Raw genomic sequence first — 11,685 nt, forward strand, 5'->3', positions numbered from 1 at the left:
GGTTGAAAATTCTTTTCTTTAAGAATGTTGAATATTGGCCCCCACTCTCTTCTGGCTTGTAGAGTTTCTGCTGAGAGATCTGCTGTTAGTCTGATGGGCTTCCCTTTGTGGGTAACCCGACCTTTCTCTCTGGCTGCCCTTAACATTTTTTCCTTCATTTCAGCTTTGGTCAATCTGCTGCTCTTCTCGAGGAGTATCTTTGTGGCGTTCTCTGTATTTCCTGAATTTGAATGTTGGCCTGCCTTGCTAGGTTGGGGAAGTTCTCCTGGATAATATCCTGCAGAGTGTTTTCCAAATTGGTTACATTCTCCCGTCACTTTCACCTACACCAATCAGACGTAGATTTGGTCTTTTCACATAGTCCCATATTTCTTGGAGGCTTTGTTCATTTCTTTTTACTCTTTTTTCTTTAAACTTCTCTTCTCGCTTCATTTCATTCATTTGATCTTCAATTACTGATACCCTTTCTTCCAGTTGATCAAGTTGGTTACTAAAGCTTATGCATTTGTCACGTAGTTCTCGTGTCATGGTTTTCATCTCTATCAGGTCTTTTAAGGACTTCCCTACATTGGTTATTCTAGTTAGCCATTCATCAAATCTTTTTTCAAAGTTTTTAGCTTCTTTGTGCTGGGTTGGTGCTTCCTCGTTTAGCTCAGAGAAGTTTGATTGTCTGAAGCCTTCTTCTCTCAGCTCGTCAAAGTCATTCTCCAAGCAGCTTTGTTTCGTTGCTGGCGAGGAGCTGCATTCCTTTGGAAGGGGAGAGGAGAGGCGCTCTGATTTTTAGAATTTCCAACTTTTCTGCACTGCTTTTTCCCCATCTTTGTGGTTTTATCTACCTGTGGTCTTTGATGATGGTGACATACAGATGGGGTTTAGGTATAGATGTCCTTTCTGTTTGTTAGTTTTCCTTCTAACAGTCAGGACCCTCAGCTGCAGGTCTGTTGGAGTTTGCTTGAGGTTCACTGCAGACCCTGTTTGTCTGGGTATCAGCAGCGGAGGCTGCAGAAAAGTGAATATTGCTGAATGGCTAATGTTGCTGTCTGATCGTTCCTCTGATAGCTTTGTCTCAGAGGTGTACCTGGCTGTGTGAGGTGTGAGGTGTGAGGTGTCAGTCTGCCCCTAGTGGGGGATGTCTCCCAGTTAGGCTACTTGGGGATCAGGGACCTATTTGAGCAGGCAGTCTGTCTGTTATCAGATCTCAAACTCCATGCTGGGAGAACCACTACTCTCTTCAAAGCTGTCAGACAGAGACATTTACATCTGCAGAGGTTTCTGCTGCCTTTTGTTTGCCTATGCCCTGTCCCCAGAGGTGGAGTCTACAGAGGCAGGCAGGCCTCCTTGAGCTGCGGTGGGCTCCACCCAGTTTGAGCTTCCCGGGGGCTTTGTTTACTTACCTAAGCCTCAGCAATGGTGGGCGCCCCTCCCCCAGCCTTGCTGCCGCCTTGCAGTTAGATCTCAGACTGCTGTGCTAGCAATGAGGGAGGCTCCATGGACGTGGGACCCTCCGAGCCAGGCGCAGGATATAATCTCCTGGTGTGCCGTTTGCTAAGACCCTTTGTAAAGCACAGTATTAGGGTGGCAGTGACCCAATTTTCCAGGTGTTGTGTGTCACAGTTTCCCTTGTCTTGGAAAGGGAATTTCCTTCCCCCTTGCGCCTCCTGGTTGAGGCAGTGCCTTGGGCTCTCGCTTGTTGGGCTGCACCCACTGTCCTGCACCCACTCTCTGACACTCCCCAGTGAGATGAACCCGGTACCTCAGTTGGAAATGTAGAAATCACCCATCTTCTGTGTCGCTCATGCTGGGAGCTGGAGGCTGGAGCTCTTCCTATTCAGCCATCTTGGAACTGCCCCCTTTAGGTGATTTTCTTTAGTAGTATACTTATATTCCTTACTTTTTACCTTTTATGAATCTACTTTAGGCTTTGCTTTGTGGTTACTTTACACTTATTCCACACCCGCCACAAGCATATTCTGTATTTTTAGTGTCACAATTTACATATTTTGTATTATATATCCCTTAACAAATTATTGTAGCTATTATTATTTTTAGCAGTTTTGTATTTTGACCTTAATACTAAAGATAAAAGTGATCTACTTACCACCATTTACAGTATCATAGTATTCTGAATTTGACTATGTGCTTACCATTACCAGTGAGGTTTTTCGGGTGTTTTGTTTGTTTGTTTTGAGATAGAGTCTCACTCTGTCACCCAGGCTGGAGTGCAGTGGTTGATCTTAGCTCACTATAATCTCTGCCCCTCAAGCTCAAGTGATTTTCCTACCTCAGCCTCCCAAGTAGCTGAGACTACTGGCATGTTAACACCATGCCTGGCTGATGTTTGTATTTGTCTGTTTTTGGTAGAGATGGGGTTTCAGCATGTTTCTCAGGCTTCCAGTGAGTTTTATACTTCGGTGTTTTTGTGTTGCTAATTAGCATCCTTTTCTTTCAACATGAAGCACTCTCTTTAGCATTTCTTACAAATTTATCACCATCAGACCTGTCTAAGAAATATAAGACAGGTCTCGTGGTGATAAACTCCCTCAGCTTTTATTTCTCTGGGAAAGTCTTTATCTTTCCTTGATTTCTGAAGAATAGTTTTGCTGGTTATAGTCTTCTTAGTTGACAGGGTTTTTTTTCATTCAACATTTTGAATCTATCATCCTGTTCTCTCCTGGCCTATAAGGTTTATAATGTGAAATCCACTGTCAGCCTTATTGGAAGTCCCTTATGTATTACTTGCTTTTTTGCTCTCACTGCTTTCAGAATCCTTCTTTGTCTTTAATTTTTGATAGTTTGATTATAATATGTCTTGGTGTAGTCTTACTTGGACTGAATCTTATTGGAAGCCATTCGTCTTCCTATTTTCTTTTTTTTTTTTTTTTTTGAGACGGAGTCTTGCTGTGTCGCCCAGGCTGGAGTGCAGTGGCGCGATCTTGGCTCACTGCAAGCTCCACCTCCCGGGTTCACACCATTCTCCCGCCTCAGCCTCCGAGTAGCTGGGACTACAGGCGCCTGCCACCAAGCCCGGCTAGTTTTTTGTATTTTAGTAGAGATGGGGTTTCACCATGTTAACCAGGATGGTCTTGATCTCCTGACCTCGTGATCCACCCGCCTCGGCCTCCCAAAGTGCTGGGATTGAGCCACCACGCCCGGCCTCGTCTTCCTATTTTCAAATAGCTCATTTTTGAGTTCACATATTCTGTCTTCTGCTTGATCAGTTCTGCTGTTCATGCTCTACATTGCAGTTTCATTTGATTCATTATATTTTTCAGCTCCAGGATTTCTTTTGATGTTTTTTAAAAACATAATTTCAATCTCTTAAATTTGTTTGGAATATTTATTGTTTTCCTGATATTGTTAAATTGTTTCTCTATATTTTCTTAATGTTTGCTAAACTTTTTTAAAACAATTATTTTGAATTATTTGTGAGGCAGGTCATGAATATCCATTTCTTTAGGGTTGGTTACTGATCCTTCATTTTGTTATTTGGGTGGGATCAAGTTTCCCTGATTGTTCTTGATTCTTGTGGCCATGCTTTGGTGTCTGAACATGTGAAAAAGTAGGGACTTACTCTAGTCTTTGCAGATTGGCTTTGCCTGGGAAAGAGATTCAGCCTGTCCAGAGATTCGGGACAGGCTGTCTTGTGTGGTTCATGAATGAGCTTGGTGTGGTTCGTGAATGAGCTTGGCACTCAGGCAGGCTGGCCTGGTGCCTAGGTCAGCAGGTGAGTTGGCCCGGTGCCTTGGTCCTTAGGGTTGAGCTTGGAGCCTGGTGCCATTGGAGTGGACCTGTTGATTGGGACCATAGGGGTGGGCCTAGAGCCTGTATCTGTGGGGCCAGCCCGAAGCCTAAGTGCACAGGGACTGACCTTGTGATGGGATAGGCCTTGAGCCTGAATCTGCAGGTAATGGTTAGTCATTGGGATTGACCTGGCACCTGCGTCCAAGTGGATGGGCCTGGAGCCTGAGTCCACAGGGGTTGATCTGGTACTGGAGCAGACCTGGAGCCTTAGTTTATGGGAATTGGCCTGGGCCCTGGGTCCACAAGGGCTGGCCTGGAATGTGGGTATATAGGGATGGTCCTGGAGTCTCAGTCCATGGGGGCCAGGCTGTTACTGGCATCTATCGGAGTGGGTCTGGATCTTAGATCTGCTGGAGCAGGCCTAGACTTTGGGTTCACTGAAGTCTGTGGCATGGGGACTGGCCTGGAGCCTGGGCTGGCCTGTTCCTGGGCAGGCACGGAGCCTGGGTCTGTGGGTGATGGTCTAGAGCCTGAATATACAGGTACTGCCCCAGAGGGTGTAGGTCTGTGAGGGCTAGCCTGTGACCTGGGTCCATGGGGGCTATCCTGGAGTCTGGATTTGTGGGAGCCAGCTCAGTACTGGGTCTACTGTGAATGAGCTTGGCACTCAGGCAGGCTGGCCTGGTGCCTAGGTCAGCAGGTGAGTTGGCCCGGTGCCTTGGTCCTTAGGGTTGAGCTTGGAGCCTGGTGCCATTGGAGTGGACCTGTTGATTGGGACCATAGGGGTGGGCCTAGAGCCTGTATCTGTGGGGGCCAGCCCGAAGCCTAAGTGCACAGGGACTGACCTTGTGATGGGATAGGCCTTGAGCCTGAATCTGCAGGTAATGGTTAGTCATTGGGATTGACCTGGCACCTGCGTCCAAGTGGATGGGCCTGGAGCCTGAGTCCACAGGGGTTGATCTGGTACTGGAGCAGACCTGGAGCCTTAGTTTATGGGAATTGGCCTGGGCCCTGGGTCCACAAGGGCTGGCCTGGAATGTGGGTATATAGGGATGGTCCTGGAGTCTCAGTCCATGGGGCCAGGCTGTTACTGGCATCTATCGGAGTGGGTCTGGATCTTAGATCTGCTGGAGCAGGCCTAGACTTTGGGTTCACTGAAGTCTGTGGCATGGGGACTGGCCTGGAGCCTGGGCTGGCCTGTTCCTGGGCAGGCACGGAGCCTGGGTCTGTGGGTGATGGTCTAGAGCCTGAATATACAGGTACTGCCCCAGAGGGTGTAGGTCTGTGAGGGCTAGCCTGTGACCTGGGTCCATGGGGGCTATCCTGGAGTCTGGATTTGTGGGAGCCAGCTCAGTACTGGGTCTACCGGGATGGGCCTGGGGGCTGCTAGAGCTGGCCTGGAATGTGGGGCCACAGGGACTGGTGTGAAACCGAGCAGGCCTAGAGCCTGTGTCTGCAGGTGTTGGCCCAGTGCCTGAGGCCAGGGGTACTGACCTGGTGCTAGGGCAGGCCTAAAGCTCTGGGCTGTGTGGACTAACTTGGCTGTGGGCTGGGCTGGAGCCTGGGGTGGACCTGGAGGCTGGATCTGCTGGTATAGGCCTGATAACTAAGGCTGTCAGGCCAACCTGGTGCTAGGGCAGACCTGAAGCCTAGATACATGCCCCAGCCAGTTCTGGGGGAAATCTAGAGCCCTGGGCCACCAAGGCTACCCTGGCTCTAGGATGGGCCTAGAGATTGAATCTGCAAGGCGGGCCTGAAGCCTGAGACTGTAGGGGCTGGGCTCGTGTTAGGGTGGGCCCAGAGCCCATGACTGCTGGGGCTGGCCTGGCACTAGGGCCAGAGTCTGGGGCGGCTAAGATCGGTCTGGCTAGGAGGCAGATCTGGAGCCTGGGGCTGTGGGGTATGGCCTGGCACCAGGGAGGCCTAGAGGCTTAGTCTGAGGGTATCAACCAGGAGTTTGGGAGCCTTCCAGGCACTGAGTTTTACTGGGGTGGGCCTGGATTCAGGGTCCAAGGCAAAGTCGAGCCCTCACTTCCCTCTCCTGCCCCCATGAATGTAACTCTCTTCATGTGTACCACCTGGAGTTGGGGGAGGGGTGATATGGGTAAGGGGAAACTATCTTCCTACTCTCTGTAGGTAATCTTTTCTTTACCCCTGTGCTACGCCCAGGTGCTGTAATCTCTCATTTGGTTTACTTAGCTCTTGTGAAGGTATTTTTGCATGTGGATAATAGTTCAAATTGATATTTCTGCTGGGGAGCAAGTGCTGGGGAGTCCTGTTCTGCCATCTTGCTGGTGCCGTAAGGGTTTTCTTGATCCTGTTTCTTGTTCTGCTGCACGTTTCTCCTGTAGTAACCTTCATCACACTTTGAGCTGTAACTTTATACTTAATTATTGGTTTTCTCAGCAGACTGGCCCTAGCTCCTTGAGGTCACAGACCTCAGCAGCTAGAACAGGGACTAGAACATGGTAGGCATTTGATAAGTAATTGTTGGATAAACAGTTTGTATTTTATAATTGTGGAAACTGGGCCTTAGAAAGGTGTTAAGTAACTTGTCCCAGGCTTCTCAGCTGGTAAGTTTCAGAGGCTGCTGCCTTTTTTTTTTTTTTTTTTTAAATGAGTTTCACTATGTTGCCCAAACTGGTCTTGAACTCCTGGACTCAAGTAATCCTCCCGTCTTGGCCTCCCAAAGTGCTGGGATTACAGTCATTAGTCACTGCATCCAGCTAAAATTTCCTATTCCTGCCTTTCCTATCCTTGTCTTTTATACTCCCAGAGTTCATGGTTTTTTTTTTTCCACTGTATCACTCACATGAGTCCCCAAACATGCTTCCAGATCTGGGTGTGTACCTCCTGGGCCTTTCTTGCTTTTGACACTTCTGTCTTTGTGTTTTCTTCTAGTGTGGTCCAGGTCCTGCTTGCTGCCGGGGCTGATCCAAACCTTGGAGATGATTTCAGCAGTGTTTACAAGACTGCCAAGGAACAGGGAATCCATTCTTTGGAAGGTAAGTGTGGGCTGTCCTGCTTCTCCGAGAGCTCTCCTCTTGTGTCTTTCATGCAGTCTTGCTCTGTGGTGTCAGCTGTACCAGCAACTCAGAGTGAAAGCCTGCATGTTCTTTACCTCTGTGGACTCATGAACTCAAAGGGCTTGGAACAGCTGCTTTTCACAGTCCCTTGGCTTTAACTTTATGTCACTTCAGAAGAAGTCTTGGGGAAAGAAATAGAGGCCTGATTTCATGACCTAATTGGGGGTAGGAAGTACATTTCAACTGATGTTTTCCTGAAAGTGCTTCAGCCTGTAGAGCTGCAGACGAGTGGACAACGGAGCACCTTTCAGTAAAATAATTAAGGCAACTGCGTGGAATGTGGATTTGTTCCTCTCCTTTTTCCTGCAGACTTACCTTGCCCCATTCCTGCCCCAGAACTAAACAACAGCCTTACTGGATTCCTCAGCCTCACAAGTCCCTAAATAATACTACTCTGAATACTGCTTTTCCCCCCTCATAAATGTAAAATGCAATCCTGTCTCTGGGACTGTCCCCTTAGCTTGCTGTATGATCTAGGACAAATAGTGGACCTTCTCTGTGCTCTGATGTCTATCCTTATAAAATGAGGTCATCATCAGTGCCTTCTCTGGGATGTCTGGGATGTTGTGTTGGTGGTGGTTAGAACTTCAGAATGAAGAGGCTGTGGGGTGAGTCTTGGAGACTGAATGTGCAAGGTGGGTGTTTGGGTTTGCACTAGGGCTTGATCATGTGTCTGTTGGAGGGTACCTCAGCAGGTCAGTCTATGTTGTGTCTGGTGAGTACTTCATCCAAAGTGGGGGTTGAAACAAAGCTGGTTGCTTTGGCTGCAGTCAGAAATGAGTATTTTACATTTGAGCTTTTGTTTATCCAGACTGTCCCCACTGCTTTCCCCTTGTCCTGGATCATTCACAGAGGCTGAGATCCCTCTGAGATTGCCAGCAACAGGGTGGCTGAGCAGTGGCTGCTTTAGTGTTAGCAGTGATGCCAGGAGGACAGACAGCCTCTCTGACTAACCGAGAGCCAGAACATTGACCTAGGGGGAAGTTCAGCCAAGGGGAGCAGTGTGCTCAGCCTTCAGAGCTGTAAGGCTGCGAGACTGACATGGTATGTGGTAACTCAGAGTAGCGGTGTTGTTGCTGCCCCAGGAAGAAGTTTTCTCAAATCAGTGGCATGAGAGGAGTATCCAAGAGCATTAAGGCATTGTTGCCCGGGTAAAGTGTGAAGTTACCCTCTTCCTTCCCTTTCACCTCTCTAAACCTAGTCCTTCTCTTAAGGTTCCATTGCTAAGGCTAGATCCTCCACAAAGGCTTCCCTGTCCTTGACAATAGTTGCAACCTGCCCTCAGCTGCTCTTTTGAATGTTCTCTAGATCTTGGCCTTTTGTATGGTTAGTTGAACTCTCATCTACCCATATGTCCTTTCTTTCCTCCTCATGTGCAGGCCACAATCTTTGTGTCCTTGGATTCCCCACTGAGCTGGAGGAGTTGTGTTTATGTTTTAAACAGAGAATTTCATGAGTACCACCTTCCCCTCTATTTGCAGCCTGATATGTGGGGACTCAGCTTATGGGCTATCCTCTTCTCATTCAGGCACAGCATTGCAGTGCTCAGCTCTGTCTTCAGTTTAGGTGCTGATATGGTTTGGCTTTGTCTCTATTCACATCTCAACTTGAATTGTATCTCCCAGAATTCCCATGTGTTGTGGGAGGGATCTCGTGGGAGGTAATTGAAACATGGGGGCCAGTCTTTCCCATGCTATTCTTGTGATAGTGAATAAGTCTCTTGAGATCTGATGGGTTTGTTAGGGGTTTCCCCCTTTTGCTTCATCCTCATTTTTCTCCTGCTGCTGCCATGTAAGAAGTGCCTTTTACCTTCTGCCATGATTCTGAGGCCTCCCCGACCATGTAGGACTGTAAGTCCAATTAAACCTCTTTTTGTTCCCAGTTTCAGGTATGTCTTTATCAGCAGTGTGAAAATGAACTAATACAGGTGCTCTCACTAAAAAGCAAGGTGGAGCATTTGTTGAGAGGGCAGGGCCAGGTAGACAGGAGGGGATTCTTTCGAGTGCCTTCTCATCTGCTGTCAGGATTCTAGCAGGGCTCATTAAACGTTTTTTTTATTTCACAGAATCTCAAAGCTATGAAGCCATCTATCTAGTCCAACTTCTGCTGTCACACTGGTCTCCACGACGTACATTCATGTTTCGTTTTGTTTTGTTTTGCTTTTTTGAGACGGAGTCTCGCTCTGTCGCCCAGGCTGTATGGAGTGCAGTGGCACCATCTTGGCTCACTGCAAGCTCCACCTCCTGGGTTCACACCATTCTCCTGCCTCAGCCTACCCAGTAGCTGGGACTACAGGTGCCCACCACCACGCCTGGCTAATTTTTTGTATTTTTAGTAGAGACGGGGTTTCACTGTGTTAGCCAGAATGGTCTCGATCTCCTGGCCTTGTGATCTGCTTGCCTCGGCCTCCCAAAGTGCTGGGATTACAGGCATGAGCCACCGCGCCCGGCCACATTCATGTTTTATAGCTTTGTGTTTTAATGGTAACCTCCAGGGTGATACTCACATTCAATGTTCTAGATCAGTAGTCAGCAAACTTTCTAGAAAGAGCCAGATAGTAAACATTTAAGCTTTGTAGGCCAGTTGATCTCAGTTGTGACTACCTACCTTGACCATTGTGATACAAAAGCAGCCATAAACAGTAAACAAATTGGTGTGGCTATGTTTCAAGAAAATGTTATTTACAAAAACACACAGCCTGCTGGATTTGGCCCAGAGGCTGTAGTTTGCCAACCCTGCTCTACATGGTTTTTTTTTGCATTCCTAGTTCAAGATTACATAATTTATTTTTCTTAGTTTTTTTTTTTCTTTCTTCTTTTCTTTTCTTTTCTTTTTCCTGGTCAACCTCTGGATTGTTTTAACTCTTATGCCAGACACCCTACATTCTGGGTAGGTAGGTAGATAGGGAGAGATAGACAACAAAAATATTTGAAAAGGCTATCATGTCCCCTTATGAAATAACAAATTAAAATATTAACCATCTTTTCTTATTTCATATGATCTGCAAATTTAGTAGTAGGCTTTCTGTGGATTCACTTATTTATTCAAAAGTATTTATTGATCACATTCCTGTGTACCCGGTAGTGTTTTAAGCACTGATGAGTTAGACAGACAAGATCCCCTGCCATCATGCTCTTACTTGGATTAAAATGTTTATAAGGACTTTATTAAATACAGAATCCTAGAGCACATGGTCAAGATAATTTTTATGCATTATTCAGCATTCTCAGGTGTATTTCTATCAACTTTCATTCTTTTCCATCCTCTTTTCCTCTGCTTTGTTCACAAAATTTTAAGAGCTTTTTCCCCAGATTTCTTGCTAAAATTAAAATGTTTCTAGCATTTATCTTATTTTCTTGTCTAATAACCCTTTCCAGAAAAGGAAATCAGGTTATTCTGGCATGTTGATTTATTGTTCTTAGGGAACCCATACTGGTACCCAGTAATTACCCAAGCATTTAAGAACTGTTACAAAATGCTGGGCACCGTGGTTCACGCTTGTAGTCCCAGCACTTTGGGAGGCCGAGGCAAGCAGATCACATGAGGCTAGGAGTTCGAGACCAGCCTGGCCAACATGGGAAAACCCCATTTCTACTAAAAATACAAAACTTAGCCAGGTGTGGTGGTGCATGCCTGTAGTCCCAGCTACTCAGGAGGCTGAGGCACAAGAATCAGAGGAATCAGGATTCCTTGAACCCAGGAATCAGAGCGTGAGCTGAGATCACGCCACTGCACTCCAGCCTGGGTGACAGAGCAAGACCCTGTCTCAAAACAAAAACAAAAACAGCCAACTGTTAAAAAAAATAATAACATCCTAGAAGTTTGTCAGGAATCATTGATAAACTCACTGTGGCTTGCAAGATCTACCTCTCCACCTTTTTTTTTTTTTTTTTTTAATTCTAGGTTACTTTTGTCTGCCACAGTTTTCTGGCAGCTGGCTTTATTTTCCTGGGTGTATCGGTTTAGATGTGCTCTGCTGTCCAACTTGGTGCACTGAACGTTCTGACTTGGACCTGGATAGGTGATAGTCCTTTAGAATCATCTCAGGGCTCTTCTCTCTCATCAGCCTCAGCCTTTAGCTTCTTCTTAACCATGTCTTCCTTTTTTCTGTTTAAGGAAACCTCATTTTTTTAGCCATTCAGCCAGTATATATTGACTGCCAATTGTATGCAAGACACCATACCCAGCTCTGACTCATTCTCATGGATGAAATACAAACAAAAGAATCCTGTAGTTCTCTTATTTTTGTATTGGATTGACTTTTCATGAAAATTACCTGACTTGTAGGGATGGGTAAAGAAGGTAGAGTAGAACAAGAGCTGTAATTCCCTTTCCCTCGAGTGTGTCTAGGCAAATTCACAGGAAGGTCACAAGCTCATGAAAGTTGGACAGTCCTTCACTATTATAGTAGACTATGGAGTCAGTGCTAAGTCCAAGAAGTTCACTAAATTTCTAATGGATATTTCTGTGGCCCTTGGCCTGCAGTTAGTACTGAAGAAAGGTATAGTTTGTGGCTTTGGAAAGACCTCTCTAACCTCCAATGATACATTCCTTTTCTTCCATATTAGTATTGTTGTGAATATCAAGAGATAAAATATGTGATGTGTGGATTGTAAAGTGCTCTACAGTTGTAATTGCTTATTAGATTCATTTATGTATAATTCAGCGTGTTCTTACTGAATGTCAGGCACTCTGCCAGTTGCTGGGATTATATAAATGATTATACATAGTCTAGCCCCTCAACAGTGCTCCCAGTCATTTACAGAGACAAGCCTGTAAACAAGAAATCACAATGCAGAGTGATAAATGCAGTGGTAGCTGCACAAATATGTAGGCAGCACTGATGTAAGTAGTGGTG

At 46.2% G+C, this 11,685-nt stretch overlaps 1 protein-coding gene across 2 annotated transcripts in view; it reads left to right on the forward strand.

Moving 5' to 3' along the window:
• Positions 1 to 11,685, forward strand: part of CLPB (ClpB family mitochondrial disaggregase) — a 148,416-nt gene that overhangs the window by 52,622 nt on the left and 84,109 nt on the right. For both annotated transcript variants that reach the window (XM_017894472.1, XM_017894473.1), the window contains exon 4: positions 6,643 to 6,746. In XM_017894472.1, the coding sequence (XP_017749961.1) occupies positions 6,643 to 6,746 (104 nt within the window). The remainder of the gene's footprint in view (positions 1 to 6,642; positions 6,747 to 11,685) is intronic.

This window comes from Rhinopithecus bieti, unplaced genomic scaffold, assembly GCF_001698545.2.
Source record: "Rhinopithecus bieti isolate Rb0 unplaced genomic scaffold, ASM169854v2 scaffold_21412, whole genome shotgun sequence".
Lineage (NCBI taxonomy): Eukaryota > Metazoa > Chordata > Mammalia > Primates > Cercopithecidae > Rhinopithecus > Rhinopithecus bieti.